General features: G+C 38.2%; 1 protein-coding gene across 9 annotated transcripts in view; it reads right to left on the reverse strand.

The window, feature by feature from the left end:
* NCOA5 (nuclear receptor coactivator 5) overlaps positions 1-15,372 on the reverse strand; it is a 28,615-nt gene that overhangs the window by 6,703 nt on the left and 6,540 nt on the right. For 3 of the 9 annotated variants that reach the window (XR_011647343.1, XM_004469886.5, XM_071211746.1), the window contains exons 2-4: positions 10,475-10,541; positions 1,560-1,886; positions 611-747 (exon numbers count right to left, since the gene is read on the reverse strand). Coding sequence is in view for 7 of the 9 variants with exons in the window: in XM_004469886.5 (XP_004469943.1) it covers positions 611-747; positions 1,560-1,886; positions 10,475-10,512 (502 nt within the window). In the remaining 2 variants the exon portion in view is untranslated. Of the gene's footprint in view, positions 1-610; positions 748-1,547; positions 1,887-10,474; positions 10,542-15,372 lie in introns of all 9 variants that reach the window. The other 6 variants (XR_011647344.1, XM_071211745.1, XM_071211747.1 and 3 more) reach the window with 3 other exon arrangements.

Consider the following 15,372-nt stretch of genomic DNA (forward strand, 5'->3'; position numbering starts at 1 on the left):
TTTGTTTATCTTTTTTTGGGGAAGAAAAATCAGGTAGTAAAGTTTTATAACAAATTAAAAACGAGGTTCTTAAACATCTCACCCTAACCAGATATGAAACAATGTAAAAACCTTTAAAGATTTTTGAGAAAAACCAGGTTTTTAAAAAACATGTTTGGTGGAGCGATTGTAGCTCAGTGGTTGAGCACCTGCATCTCACATATGAGGTCCTGGGTTCAATCTCTGGTACCTCCAAAAAACCGAAAACGTTTGTCAAAAAAAAAAGAAAAAAAAGAAAAAAAGAAATAGAAATAGATGCCTTTAGTTAAAAATTATAAAAACCCATGCTGCATAGATAATGCATAGTCCTAATTATCTGGTCAATGGGCAAAAAGGAAGCAATTAATGTGTTCAGCTCCAATCTTTTATTTCTTACTGTTGAATCTCATATTTTATTTTTTCTTGTTGGATGATTAAACCAGACAGATGATGGTACTAATTTGCACTTTAAAAATTATTTTCAAGCTAAATGTTCTCTACAAATTTATAGGTTATTTGTATTTCTTCTTTTTGTGAACTGCCTGGCCAAATTCATTAGTGTTCTAAGAATAAACTGTTTCTGCCACTATACCTTTTGCACGAGACTGACTTTCTGGGCCTGGAGGGCCTCGCCCATCAAAGCTATCTCTGTAACGATCAAAGTAAGCGTCCTCCTTCCTCCTGCAATAGTCATCCATTCGTAGGTATCGGTCATAAGAGCCTTCTCTCCTGAAAAGTTAAGGAAATTTGCAACAAGTTAAACTCTGTTCTGTGCTGCAGAAATCATGTACAGAGAATACTTGGAGACCTAGTCCTCTCTGAGGAAGTGAAGTAAGGCAGAGGATTTTGGGATTAGATAAATAAGGCTCATATTTGGGATCCACTGCTTATGGAGCTCTGTGGCTGCAACCGAGTTAACTTGCCTCATAAAATGAGGGTGGCATGGGAGTGGGGGACTGAAGAGAAATGACGTACATTAAGCACTTAGCATAGGTCCTGGCACACAATAAATGCAAACTAACAGTAGTAATTATTTCTAACAGTTTTCAGGAACCATTCCATGGTTCCCCACCCCCCTTTCCCTGGGCTTTTATACTGCCAACACAATTTGCACTCCATCATTTTCCATTTTTTGCACAATGTTGCCTTTCATAGGCCACAGGGAAAGACCCTAGATTCACTCACTAAGCACAAATCACCAATCACTGACACATTTAGCAGCTCTTAACTGGGAACCTACCACTAGAAAAGACATCAGAAATGTAAGACTGACAAAGAGCTTCCAATCACTTCAACAGAATACGTATAAAAAAGATTCTTACAGGGAAGCAGCTGTTGCTCAAGCAACTGAGTTCTTGTTTACCATATGGAAGACCTGGGTTTGATCCCCAGGACCTCTTGGTAAAAAAAGTAAAAAGGCGTCCCAGACCTGCGCAGCGCCAAGCAACGCACTAAAAAGACAAGAGCATGACCAGAGAGAAAAAAAAAAAAAAAGAAAAAAGACTCTTACCAAAAAACAAGCAGAATACCTTTGTCTGTACCTGTACATGGGATCTCGGGAGTCTCTCACATCTCGGTATCTGTCATATACAGGGTCCCGGTGATCCCGAAAATCCCTAGAGTCTCTTAGATCACGAAAGTCTCTGGAGTCCCTCATGTCCCGAGCATCACGTATACTTCTGCTGTCTCTGTGGTCCCGAAGGTCTCTGCTGTCTCTGTGGTCCCGCAAATCTCGGGGGTCTCGCATGTCTCTGCTATCTCGGGCATCCCGGCCATTTCTGCCATCCCTGGGCTCTCTCCTTGGACTTCCTCGAATTGGAGATCGATCCCGTCTCGTGTCTCGACTGTCTCCAAAGCCATATGGATCCCTAAGGGAGGGAGCAAGAAGACACTAAGACAAAGGAAATTGAAGGCGGCCAACACTTCATCTCTTACAGGAAGAAGTCCCCACCCTCCATGTGTTTTTCTCCAAAACATGGCAGCCAAACAGTGAGAACATGACTAAATTTTTAAGAACTGTCCTTTGACAGCAGATAACGCCTAGTAGGTTCTAGAATCTCAAAAGATTAGGACATTATAAAAGAATGCATGGCTAATGCAGAAGGTTCTGACTAGGGTAAAAGTAATTATTGGGCGTCAGGGCATACTTGTGTATTCCTTATGCATGCCTCACTATCATCTTATTCTAAACAGATTTTCAAAGTGAAAGAGCCTTTCCCCTAGAACTTATTTTCTCCCACTAGACTTGTCTGAAATACTTTAAAAAGCAGGGAAAAGTGGGGGGAGGGGGGGCGAAGGGGGAAGAGGGAAGACTCAAAGCAAAAAAGAATGGCACAATATCATACAAAGTAATGGTGATCAAGATTGTACTTCAAGTACAGAAAACTTCACTTAAAATATCTAGGAGGATAATCAAGTTAAAAAAAAGGAGGACACATGTAATAAAGGATTAAGAATCATCAGTTGCTCTGTCTTATCAAAACAGCTGTTGAGTAGTGGTCTCTCTTGATCTGAGGATTTATATAGAAACCTGGTTCCTTTTTACCCAAAGTTTTTCGTTGTTGTTATTGTTTTGTTAGTGTTTGAAGCCGAAGATATGCCTGGGCTACTATGACTCTATATTTTCACGAGCTATTCCACCCCACTGGAAACTCATCCCCAATCTATTAAAAAATTAAACTTTACTCCAACCCAATTAATCCCATTACTGACTTTTCCACTTCTGCCAAAAATCACTTTCCCAGTTATCAAGGTATAAGTTCTTGAAAATGGTTCTTCCTTCCTTATCCCCATTAGGAGTCCTGTTCGTTTTTCTCTTTCTATTCTTCCTGAATTTATAAACCCAATCCAAGTCCTTGTTTCTATGCTGGTATTATCACAAAAGTTTCCCAAACAAAACAAAACAAAAAACAAAATCCAATCTTCTAGACTGCAATTCATTCAACACACAAGTACCAGATTAACCATCCTAACATGCCAAATTTCTACTTGTTACCAACTGCAGCTTCCTAACAAATCCATCCCCTTTCCAATTATTCTCTCCCCCTATTTATGGATACAATCCCCTTCAGTACTACTTAGGCTGTTCCTATGACTAAACTCACATGCCATATCTCTCTCAATATTCTTGATTACATGATTTTCTCCACTTGGAATATTTTTCCTGCACTAATCTAAGTATTACCCAATCCTCATAGGAAAGTTCATGTCCTTCATCTCCAAGACACCTACCCTAACTTTCCTAGTAATTGTTGGTTTCTTCTCCTGCTCAACTCTTGAAGCCCTTATTATTTCTATCACTCCTCCTGATTTTAGTGTAAAAATTTTACACTGGTATTTACCTTTTTATAACAATGTCACCTGACCCTGTTAATGATTACCTCCTCTGTAAAACCTGTCCTGAACTCTAGATATTCCCCAACAGATATGCTCCTCCTCCATTCCTTTCCATCTTAATAAGCAGCACATATATCTACTCAGTTGCTCAAGCCAGGAAACTGGGAATCATGCTTCTCTTATTAAAGTCTTACCCACTCTTTCAACCACATTTCCAGTCTGCTGACTTTCTCTAAAACCGCTGTCTGTTTTGCTCACTTTTCTTTACCTCCATGGTTACTATTGAAGGTTAACCCACAATCATCTTTCATCAAAACCACGCAAGAGCCTTCTACAGCCAACCCACTTTTACTCTTGCCTCTCCTCTTATCTTCCTCCAGAAAGGTTATCCTAGAGTTTTTTTAAAAGACAAAACCCTTCAATGGTTTTCCACAGTATTAAGGATTAAATAAAAAATCTCCACCAAAGCCAGTACAGTTTTACATCTTCTTGGTTCCTGTCTTCTCCAACCTTACCTCACTCTGTTTCCTAACTCTCAGACTTACTGACCTTTCAGTTACAACCAGCCAAGGTCTTATCCTATCCCTCTAGTTGAGCAGCAGGTAGAGACCCATACTCACTTGCCAGGTCTCAATACAATTATTGCTTACACAGAATATTCCCTGATTCTATTACTTTAAAAATTTGCCCTTAAATCCTGCCATCTTCTCCCACATTTTTAAACTTGTGCCATTTATCACAATTTGACACTATTGTATTTGTTTAATGCCTGTCTCCCTTACTAAACTGTAAATTCCGACCACATTCATTTGATTCTCCACTATAAATTCCTTACCTAGAACAATGTCTGACAGAGTCGAAGCCCCACAACTATGCTGAATAACTCTTACTCCCATACATACTTCTATTACTGCATTTATCATACTGTTCTGTAATTATGTATACATGGCTTCTAAAACAAGCAGTAAGTGCTCTTGAAGGTATTGCTTCTTGCTGTATCCCCAGGACATAGCACACAGTTCAGTAAATGCCTAACTGAATTACTCAACTGAACCAGAAGCCTCTCAAGAGCAGGTACCATTTTTTGTTTATACTTCTTTCATCTATCTTTGTACATACCAGGCATTTATCATGATGCCATCAGCTTGGTAGAAAACATGAATTTCACTTTATCTACATAGGCACAGCAAAAACAATTTAAATGCCAATTTTGCTTCTATGAAAAGTCCTGGTCTTATATTTTAAGGCTCACTAGTACTCCTGATTTGTATGAACAAACATATAGATCAGGGAATTTAAATGATAGCTAAATATTACTTTTCTGATTTGAATAAAACGCAGACCAAGATCCTTGGTTCAACTTTTCCATTTATGTCAGATAATCCTTCTAAAATGTGTAACATCTGATGTTATAATGTGTGGGCAAACACTCAGGATCTAATGGGAGGGCAACTGCAAAGCATTTTTGGATTATTAAAGATCAGTGGCTAAACCTGCCTTGGGGAGCAGTTAGAAGTAATCATTAGAGGTGGAATCAGATTTCAAGTGTTCTTGGCAATCAGAACCAAAAGAGATCACTAATCTGACAGACCACAGGCAGAGCCTTGGGCTGGTGGAAATGGGGATGGGGGATGTGTATCATGTCACAGCATGCTATTCATAGCCTTAGGGAAATTATAAATGTCATTTTTGTTTCTTATTCTTTTGAATCAATTGAAAAACCTTACTTACCTGTCAGAGTCCAATCCTGGAAATGGACTGTAACCCTGTATTTCCAAAGTCTGGGTTCATGCTTCCAGTTTAAGACAGGCAGCCCTCCCCTTCACTCAAAGAAGCTAAAGTCTATATGCAACAAAACTACTACTTCTCCCTCAATTTTTTCTTAGTAAAAATGTACAAGAGGTGATATTCACAAAAGGGAAAAGAACCAAAGAGGTAGTGGAAGCAGGGATAGAGAAGATAACTGTCTAAAATGAAAAGGCAAAGACTTTTCCCTTTCTCCAAAAGAGCAGTATGGCAGACTGCTGCTCTTCCCGAGACAAAAACAAAAAAACCCTTTAAGGTCACGTTAAGACCCAAATAAAGTACTCCCCAGAACAAAAAAAGACTCCTGCTGTTGGTCCCAATACCTTTCTTAAAGAAGAGACGGTTAAGTACAGTATGCAGGATTTGGAGTGCCACAAGAACAAAGCTCCTCCTGCATGAGAGTCTTGACCTGAGATAACAAGTGGTTAAAGGAGGATCCTAGAGTATAATATAGTTCACAAAATCATCCCATGGCACCAGAGGTATTTTACTAAAGGAGATCAAATCCAGTATACCCTCTAGTACCATGTCATAGAGGCTAAAAAGAAAATGAACACTGGTTAAATAAATTTCAGCACTGGAGCCTACAAACTGAAGGCAGGTGGCAAACACAACTAAAGTTGTGTGTAAATTCCTCAGCTATTCAGCAGGGGGAAAAAAAAGAAAAAAGGGAAAAAAAAAAAAGGCAAATATTTTTGCCCTGAGAGAAATACAACCACATCATTTGGAAACATTTGGGAGATAAGGGGGTGGGAGGGAAATGGGTGAAGGGAAAAATCATGGCTCAGATGTCAAGTGATGTGCTTCTGCAGAACTGCTTCTCCTCCTGGGGACTACAGGGGAGTGCAGAGCACTAAGCTTTTGAGAGCCTACAAAATAAACATATGACCATCTTGAAGGACTTTGACTCTCAACTTCTCTTCAGCAAGAGACTAAACCCTCAGGCCCAAGATGGTGTTCTTTGAACTGGCAGTACAGAAGAAGGTCAGGGAAGAAGGCCCCTGTACTTTTTCTTTTTTGCAGAAGTCAACATCTTCCTTTCTGTTCACCAGAGTATTTGACCCTGAAAAACATCCTTCATCAGCTCTTCAAATTTGTGCTTTATCACAGATACTGTCCACAAGTATCATTATCTGAATGACTGGCTGCTGTGTGATGTTGACGCTCCACTATGATGGCTCCATGCCACTGTTAGAAATATAGACAATAGACTTGTGCAGAAATTTGCCATTAGATGCAGGTAGGTTATGGGGTGCAATAGGTCATGATCCAGATTTTGTAAGTGGGAAGTTTTCTCCCTGGGAAGCACGCTGATGATTTTCTTAAGCACAAGTATGACTTTTCTGTTGGTAGAGGTGGCATGAGTTGAGAACTGACAACTCCTCTTCAAGTCTTAATGCAGAGGTAATCATAGCCTGGAGTCTTTCATTCTGAGGCCCACCTAGAGCCAGAGCTGTCTCACACCCAAGGAGTAAGCAGTTATGGAAGGAATTAAAGTCCTGTGGATTATAAGCAGAAATCATCTTTGTCCATTTAGGAAACCTGTGTACAGCCAGTTTATTTCTGATGAGTGAATTCCTGATGACTTTCACCAAAGAGGCACCACACCTATCATCCTTCGCAAATACACGGGGAGAATCTTCTGCATAGCTTTTGATGTAGACCAGTTAGTTCTGTTTGTTCTTCTTTAGGGCATATAGAAAGGTTTAGGAAATATAGTGTCTCTCTACTTATCACTGCAGGTATGCATGTATATGGGGTATGCTTTAAGACCTGGTCTGTGAAGGTGTTGAGTTGAAGATGAAAACTGAGAACATATGATGTCCAACCAGAATCATGATCCTGTCTTTGAAGGAGGTAGGTAATAACTTGCATGGTACCAATGCTAAACAACTTGCATGATAACTATGCAATATGCTCAAAGAAGTCCAAATGAAGTGACCCAAAGATTAAATAAAAATTCAGGCTGAAATTTGATCCAGAGCACAGGTCTCTGATGCAAAGTTCTGTGAGTAGTTGGGCCAATATGGTCAGAATTACACAATGATAGTGGAAAGTCATTAGGGAGGCCAGAGAGCAAAGCCAGCAAACTATGGCTTACAGAGACATGTGAAGAGGTGATAATCCTGTGAAAATGTCCCAAAGATACCCAGGTGTTTTGACACCCAAGGTTTAAGCCCAGCAAAACAAGGTGTTACGAACACGGGAAACATTACCCAGCCCGGACAAGGACAGGATTGACAGATTGATAGCTCTTTTTTGATTCTGTGGGTACATTCCGTCTTGCCAGCATGCTTAAAAACAATTTTCTTATTAAAAGTAGACAGCACTGAAGACGTAGAGGTACAACTTAAGGGAAACATTTGCTATAGATAGTTTTTCCCTTGTGAACAATGCATCCCATACAGTTAAAGGAAAATAAAATTACCTAGCGCTGTCAAATGAAAGCAGTTTGGTTGTCGTTGAAATACCAGTACGTTGGGAATTATCTCAAAGTTTTGACTGGAAGCATGCACCCAAAAGTGAGAGCGATACCTAGAGTTCACCTTCTGAGAAATTACCCCTTCCAGATTAATCAACCATTAATCATCTTGCCTACTTATTGAATTTTATTCTAGTTGTACTGGTATATGTTAGAGATAATATATTATCAAGGCAACGATCAAAATGTTAAGTGTTCTATTTTGAATACAATGTTCCATTTGTCTGGCTTCAGGGTCTTAAAGTTAAAAAAAAAAAAACCACAACATGGACTCTGCTTACATTTTAGATGGGGCTCAGAACACATTTTACTAAATATGACCATTCCTCTTCCCTGAAACAAATAAACATGACTGTTTGGAACTTCATCATGTTAAAGACCATGATGAGGAAGCCTGTTGTTAGGGACCTACCACCAAGGGGAAAACTGATTCTTAATGGAATTTAATTAGTCCCTCCTGTTGATTATAAACAAAGCAGGAATTCACTGTCCTACCCACAACCCAAACAATCTCAGTTAACAATTTATTTCTGAGGAAGGTGGTATTTTTAAAGGTATAGAAAGGTGATCTGTATAGTTAAATATGTATTTATATATCTGGTAAGGAGAGAGAGTTCATTTTAAAAGGTCTCTCCAAAGTTTTTATGCTTTTTTTGGTTTGTTATACTAAAAAAAGAAAATAGTATAAAACTATTTCTTCCTTTACAGATGAAACTATGGGGTTGCATTTTAGGTTGGGAAAAAATTAATTTTTTAAAATAAAACCATCCGGCAATGGCTATATTGGATTCCAATCAGGGGAGGTGGTTATTCCCCCAAAACTGCCAATGTTTGACGACTATAATCAATTGGAAATGTTAAAAGCATTTGAATACGTATCATTAACAGGATGATTTAAAGAATCCTTTTCAATTTCTAACACAAACAGGAGATACTCTCTATTCTGCAACATGTAGTTTGCCTGCAGAAGCAGTCAGATAACATTATCTAAAGATCACAAACATCATGGGGGAAAGAAAGAGTAGGGGAAAAGATTACTAATAGAGACAGTGTGTTTATAGTTAGAAATTCCACACCCCTTCTGGTAAGTCATACAGTTCAGAAGCCTTCAGTGCACATATTAGAGCTCCTGGGAAACTGGATGTATATCTTTTCTCAAGCCGTTTGGTTACCATCATTTCCAATGGAAGCCCCATATTTCTGACCATTAGATATCAACCCCTAGCCATCTGTATTCCTTATTTATGGGGCAGTGAGGATTAACACAGATGAGAATGCCCAACATCTACAGCATTTATATGCAGTATAACAGAAGTAGACATGATATGGAATTGTTGAAATTCTACAGTATTTGTTGATGTTCTTCAGGATACACTTACACACACACTCTCTCTCAACATAGTATTTACCTGCAAGCTGCAGGCAATCCTTAGGTTATGAGAGAGTACAGACACAAGACCAATATATCTGCTCACTTCTGCAGTGTAACCAATGGATTACCACCACATCCATCTGATGGCTGTAGTATAGCTGTAGTTGTGTACCACAGCTGTAGTTATTGTCAGTGTCAAATCCTCTGCACAGGCAGAGTGGACAAAGAATCCAACTAAAATCAACAGCATTAACTTTGCCCCTAGGATCTGCCTGAACTCTGCAGAGGTGACACGTGTAATTTATTAGAGATAGCTAGAATGTAAGCACCCTTCACACCCAAGAGGCATATATACCAAACACAGAAAAGACATTCTTTCTTGTTTAACAAAGTCTAAGGGTTTCTGTTCAAAAGCGGGACAGCTGTATGTTACTTTTAAGTACTGAATTAACTGCATAAATACCCAGGTGACCTGTGGGAGCTATGAGTACAGAGTAGTATATTATGTATGAGTATACAGAATGTACGCTTAGCAGAATTCAGTTTACTTAGTGATATGTAGTTTACTGTGGAAAACTGGCATTTTCACTTAGGGGCAAAGACAAAATCCATACTAAGTATCCACATGGGTCTTGAAAAGATATCAGATATGAAGTATTTCATATCTGTCTGCAATCAACACAAAATTGCACACCCTGCATCCATTTGTATGCTGTATGGGGTCAGACAGTTTGGATACAATATACTCATCTTTAGTGTAAATGGTAATATTAAATAAGTCTCTTCTTTGAGAGAAGAGGCCAATTTAATGCATGTCTCATGGGTCCAAATCAGGACTGTCTCCTTTGTATATATACTAGGAGGAAGAATATATTTGGAAAATGCTCTCTATTTCCAGGAAAGCTAAGAAAAAGGGAGACTTCTGAGAGGTGGAGAGTTTTTGCCCTTTTTTATTTCCCCTCAAATAGACAACCCAAGCATGCGAGCAAACAGGGGATCTGCAGCACAGGCATAGCAGCAATCTCTCAAGCAGCACTTTCCGTAAACCTGGGTTAACATCTGGACCCGCAGCCATTTGGAATGAAGAGTCGAATCTCTGCTGCCAGCTGCAGTGCAGCATTGTACACACCAATGGCCCTGGGGCAGTCCTCCTGGTGTGGAGGCCCCCTGTGGCACGTGAGCTGGGGACAGACAGAGGGTTATCCTCTTCCAATTGCCTGCAACTCATGTGCAAGCTGGACTTGCTGGGTTTGCCACCGAAAACACAAAGCTTCCTCTCCATCTCCTGATGTATGTTTTTAAAAAGCAGCAAGGCCCTTCACACAAGGTTCATGTTCTTATTGTTTGCTTGAGCGTTTCTGATTTGTTGGGGGGAAGAAAAGACCCTTGATGTACGAGTTGGGCTTAACTCCCCAGAGCCCAACTCTCCCAAGGTAACTCACTGCTTCAGGGTACTTTACCTTCGTGTGGGGCTGGGTCTGGATGGAGCCGTATTCATATTTCTTCTTTCCGCTGCCTTATTAATATCTGAAAAGAATAATCAACCCATTTGTTCAATGCTATGGAATAAAAACAAGATCATCAGCACATTTCAAATGAAAGCAACAACAGAACAATTACAATGACAACCAGATGGTGTAAGAAAATCCATTCAGCAGAGACACTGTCACTTGGGCAATTTTTATTATTAAGTTAAGGCAGTACAATTGTCAAAGCTTGGTAAGGAATGTCCCTCGTTTTCCAGCTAACACATAGTTTGTGTAAACCTGATTATCTCAATGCTTTAACAATTCTGTCAAGCCCTAATCCTGATATCTGCCCCCTCCAACAGGTGGGAAAGGTTGTTTTCTGAACTCCTGGAGTTAACCTTGAGATTCTTTTTTTAGGGAAGAGTGGGGAAAAGATAAGTAAAGAGGGTTTAAAAAAAAAACAACAAAGGCAATTCTATTTTATGTGACAAAGAACTAACAGTCAGCTGGAACCTGCTGTTTCTAATCTTCCAACATTTCATGAAGCAGGGTCTCCTTTTAGTAAGCCTTGTGCTGCATTTCATTGAACTGAATCTTTCAGAATGAGATACAGGAAAGAAATTGATTAACTTTTCCCCGAACAAGAAATATGACCTATTAACACCTAAAATTTTCATAAAGAAGTGTCTAAGAATAAGAATTGGCATTTGGTATATTAGGCTTAGGTAATAAAACGCTCCTCATATACAAGTTCCACTAGAGAAGTCCATACAACTAGGTGAGGGAGAACAGTGAAATCACAATCTGAGCAGTTAAAACCTGCTTGGCTAAAAACAAAACAAACCTGCTTTGCAAAAATTGAAGTGAATAAAAGCACTATGTGTAAGAATTGAGGAGGTACCCAGAGAAATGTCCTAATCTATGTCCAAAAATAACACACTTTAAAATTTTTATATGACTTCAAGATAAATAACTGTGTTAAAATTTCATACTTCAGTTGAATGAAGAAATAAAACTGTCGCAGTGTAGCTTTGTTCCTCTTGTTCCACATTAAACAATTAATAGTTTATCTAATAACATCATTGGTATTAAGCACTCATATAATTAGAATGCTTTAAACCAGTAATCATGCATTTTAAAAACCCCAACCAGATTCCTATCACATGAAAGACCACAGTAATAACAGGAACCTTAGAGGTCTGGAACAGACCCTATTATATATATTGCTGGTTTCTGAGTTCCTGTTTTAGTGACAATGATCTTCAATTCCATTTTAAATCAGAAGTCTCTTTATATTATGCCTAGGAGAAGAACGGCTTTTGAGAAAGCTAAAGATAACATAAATCTAAATACAGAAACATAGCCTGCCTAAATTGCCTCTTACCTTTTCAATTAAGTAGCCACTGGATATAATCTTTATTAAAAAACAACAATTAAAAAAAACCAGGAAATATTTTTTTACATCGGACTAGGTCAGTGAGGTCTGACCATTGCTTTGGTATTGCATGGGGCACTTTCGCAATCGACAACTTGTGACCTTCACTGACACCTGAATTACGTATTATATAATGGCAGGCCTTATGGGGGTCTACTGACTTAGTCTGCTCACTTTATTTTGTACTGCTTTCTAATATAGGGTAGATATAATTCAGAAAGAAAAGTATTACGTCTTTGAATATTTAAATAGTCTTCAAAGTCTCTCTGGAATACACTGTGTGTGTGAAGATCGCTTTTAAATAAGTACCATATCTCCCAGCAGGACTGCATATTAAATAGTCGTATGAATAAGAAACTCATCTAAATATTGACCTGGCAAACATTTACGTGAGTACAGCACATATGATACTACTTTAATTGGTAAATTTCTATTAATCCTATAATGTGCCCATAATATATTAAAAGCAATATTACACTAAAATTATATCCAGTTCTCTACAGGTAGGATTGGGGAGACCAAAGTGGTCATGTAGTATGTACCTCTGGGGCAAAAGTGGTTCCAGTTGGAACGAAGGAGATAAATATATTACTTTGAAGGCTGGTGAAAATGCTTTGCAATTACTTGAAAGATTATCTTAAGAAATTTAAGTTTATATCTTTAAACTGTATTTTGCCTTCTAATATATATTTTCATTGAGTAATACAAAACAATTATATTTGGATGGTGTGGCTTACTGTTTGTTTCTTCTGCATAATAAATAACTCCCAGACTACTTTCTTAATTTTAGGGGTCAGCAAACTTTCAATGTGTCATGTCAAGTATTCATTTATTCTCCCCTCTTTAAGAGTACCTTAAACTTCCATCATGGGTGAGAAGTGTTGGGGCAGGGAGTTCAGTGAGAGTTGTGAAAACAAAACTATCACCACCAATCCCCCACACAAAAAGTCTTAACATTCATACACAGAGAATTTTTGGAGAATCTATGCGCTCAGATATACATGAAGAACAGAGAATGAATAACTTTAGGGAGCTGGCCACAGTATAGCAAAGATTTAAGGAGCCAAGAAAAACGAGCTCCATCATAATTATTTGTCACACAATTTGAAAACCCATTATTTAGATGGTAGAGGTTCATTTGAACAATTTTCCTTGGAAAACACAAATACTGAAACTGGTAAAAGGGCTTCTGTATTCATTAATCAGATTATTTTCTTCCTAAATTCTTAACAGAGATAATGTGTACTGAGAAAACAGAAATAACATTAATGTAAAGGAGAAGGAAAAAAAAACTGGGAAACAATTTGGGGATCATTCTGTACAACAAGAAGGGAAGTCTGACTGGAAAGCAGAGAAGGTAATTAAGGGCAGTGAAATTTGGGAGTCTCCAAAGAGAGAGAATGCCTCCTCTGCATAGAAATGTACTTTTTTCTCTTCCTGCTAGACTTTATTCTGGCCAACTGCACCTAAGACTAAAAGTCAGTCTCTCTCGGTGTCTCTTCCACCTCAGCATGGGTGGTGCTTCCAAACTTTAATTACATGGGCAAAGCGAATGCCATTCAAAACCGAATCATCACCACTACCTGAATACCCATAATTTCTAAGTGGTCTTCTGGACAGTTAAAAGCACTTCTCAGTGAAGGATTTTTAGGAAAGAAAAAAGTGCCAACTCAAGGGATTTATATAAAAGAAAAAAAAACCCTAGAAAATAACCCTAGGAAACATGATATTATACAGGAAGTGGCAGAGCTGTTTAAACTACAAAGAATGGGGTGAAGAATTCCCAAAGAAAGACTTCATAGCTAATCTAAAATTTCATATTAGACTTATATGTCAGACAGGGTTCACACAATGGTCTTTGGATAATGCTATAAATAAAAATGCATGTTTCATTCATAGTACCAAGAAGTGCTCTGTTCCATCTATTTTTAAATTTTATCATCATAGAACTGGTTTCATCTTAAAAACCAATTTTATATACTTTGCAATGGAAAACATTGAGTACTAGAAATAACAATAGCAGTATGAAGTATGACACTTACTGAGAGTACCACCAATGGCTGCTGAAAGAATCCAGAGGCCTATACAATTTCAATAACTGACTACAAATGAAATAGAAGAAAATTCCCCCAAAGGCTTAGTAGACAACCAACCAATAATCAGGAATTACTGAAATGGAATTTTATGATGATAGAGAAAATGCCAGTTGGAATACCATACTGACAAGATAGTGGGCATCACAAATTAAATCCTCTAAACTGGGAGAAGTGACAGGACACTTCTCACTTAAACTTTATTTAAGAAGCTGTCTTTGGTGTTATACTGCAATAAGTTGTATTGTAACCAATAAGGGATTAGAGAATGATTTGCTTGCTCCGTTTCTAAATCAACCTTTCAAACTCAACTTTGAATGCCATATTATCTTCTCTATTGGATTATCTCCAGTGTTCTCCAACTAAAATTCTATTTTTAACTATATTAGAATATTATTCCTGAGAATAGGAATGTGGGAAATAATGACAATTTATATTTATAAAATGCCAACTCTGTCCCAGGGCCTGTACTAACAACATTATGTGCATTATCCCAATCCTGTCTATAATCTTTGGAGTACGATCTATTTTGCAAATGAGGAAACGAAGTTTAGAGAAATTAAGTGACTTATCTGAGGCACACAATTATCAGGAGGCAGAGCTGGGACTCAAATGCGGGTCTGACACCAGAGTGCTTAAACATTATGCTATGCTGCCTCCAACAGGGAGTGGAAAGACATGGTTTCCATTTAGAACTCCTGCTATGACTCCCTGATCAGATGTCCATGACAGAACATGGAAAAGGCCTGGTCTAGACAAGGCACTGATAACTAGGTTCCAATGTCTAAAGTGCCCCAGAGATATCCAACAGAATAGACCTACTTATTAATTACCACTCCAATTTCTATCACCTCATACTACAATGTTCCTGGTTTTTGCTGACATTCTATTCACTCCAATTCTTCACAGAAAAATTCACTATTAACAATTTATTTCTTGTCCTTTTTACTTCTTCTGATGAAAAAGTAAGTGGCTGGGAAACAACCAATCTGACCTCTAGTCCCATTTTGGGGAATTTAGCCAAGTCACTGATTTCTCATATATTTCTGTACTTCTTTTTGATAAAACAGATATCCTGCCTGTGTTGATTCAAGGAGGCAATCAGCTAAGAGAAAAAACGCATTAATTTGGAATCACAGAGGTTTAGTCAATCTGAACTAGTAAAAAAGTCCAAGCTACAAAAATTAAAAAAAATTCGGCTTTATATATAGGCAAAATTTCAACTAAACTATGCAAATAGAGATCCTTAGAGAACTAATGAACTTGAAAAGGAGAGTTTATAACTAGTAGAGCAAATGCTTCAATTATTTACCATTTGCCAAATACCTACTATGTGTTGGAACCTGTTACTGGGCCTTAGA

This window comes from Dasypus novemcinctus, chromosome 24 (genome assembly GCF_030445035.2).
Source record: "Dasypus novemcinctus isolate mDasNov1 chromosome 24, mDasNov1.1.hap2, whole genome shotgun sequence".
Classification (NCBI taxonomy): Eukaryota; Metazoa; Chordata; class Mammalia; order Cingulata; family Dasypodidae; genus Dasypus; species Dasypus novemcinctus.